Here is a 1,203-nt window from a genome sequence, read left to right as displayed (position 1 = left end):
AATCTCATACACTTTGCAGTCAAGATTGTCTCGTCCTAATTAAATCTGCCTTAATTGCTGCTTGATGGGGAATTAATCAAGCGGCGCTCTCAGGCCGCAGCCTCCCGCCGGCAGGGCAGCCAGGGAGGGAGCAGGGATGGGGATGAGGACATGGGATGGGAATGGGGATATAGGGATGGGGATTGGGATGTGGGGCAGGAGATGGGGACATACAGTTGTGGGGCTGGGGATATGGGGCAGGAGCTGGACGTGTGGGGTTGGAGATGGGGCACAAGGTTTGGGATGGGGATATGAGGCAGGAGCTGGGGACAAGGAGCTGGGAATGGGGATATGGAGGTGGGAATGGGGACACAGGGATGGGGATTGGGATGTGTGGCAGGAGATGGGGACATGGAGCTGGGAATGGGGATATGGAGCTGGGAATGGGACACAGGGCCTGGGCTGAAGACATTGGGTTAGGGACACAAGGCTGAGGGTGAGGATATGGGGCTGGAGATGGACATGCTGCAGATGGGGACATGGGGTTGGGGATGGGGGGACAGACCTGGGGACAAGAACATGGGGCTGGGCTGGGGATGTGGGACTGGGTCCAGCTGGGATCCTGCTGAGGAGGGATCTGGGCTGGTTCCTTAGTGGGATTGGAGCTGGATCCTAGCTGGGATCTGGGTGGAATTGAGGCTTGATCCTGAGTGGATCTGGGATGGGTCTGGCTGAGTCCTCTCTGGGATCCGGACTAGTTTCCATCTGGGATCCAAACAGTTCTTTGTGCTCCCTGGGGACCCTCTGCCCTGGGCCAGCTGCAGCTTCTCCATCCCCAGGGATGGTCCCATCCCCCACCCTGCCTCAGTTTCCCCTTCCCCAGGGACACACACATCCCACACACCCCAAAACCTGCTCCATTCCCCCCACACAGGTACCAGCTGCGCAAGATCGTGGTGGACAACGCGGCAGGGCCGTGGGGCAACCACACCGTGGTCTTCCTGGGCTCCAGCACTGGCACTGTCCTCAAGTTCCTCATCCTGCCCAATGCCACCAGCAGCCCTGCACCCACTGCCCCTGGCAGCCAGAGCATCTTCTTGGAGGAGTTTGAGACCTACCACCCTGGGAGGTGGGTGCTGGGGCATAGGAGGGGGGACAGGGGAGCATGAGGGACTGGGGGGGGTGGAGGGGATGGTCAGATGGATGGATGGAGGGATGGAGGGA

General features: G+C 60.1%; 1 protein-coding gene across 1 annotated transcript in view; it reads left to right on the top strand.

Annotated features, from left to right (window-relative positions):
• Positions 1-1,108, top strand: part of LOC103808863 (semaphorin-6B-like) — a gene marked incomplete at both ends in the record, with an annotated part of 4,656 nt that extends 3,548 nt beyond the window's left edge. Inside the window, one exon of the mRNA XM_009081673.1 lies at positions 914-1,108. Within this exon, the coding sequence (XP_009079921.1) occupies positions 914-1,108 (195 nt within the window). The remainder of the gene's footprint in view (positions 1-913) is intronic.
• Between the last annotated feature and the right edge of the window lie 95 nt (positions 1,109-1,203).

This window comes from Acanthisitta chloris, unplaced genomic scaffold (genome assembly GCF_000695815.1).
Source record: "Acanthisitta chloris isolate BGI_N310 unplaced genomic scaffold, ASM69581v1 scaffold21660, whole genome shotgun sequence".
NCBI lineage: Eukaryota > Metazoa > Chordata > Aves > Passeriformes > Acanthisittidae > Acanthisitta > Acanthisitta chloris.
This window is presented reverse-complemented; position numbering and strand designations above follow the sequence as displayed.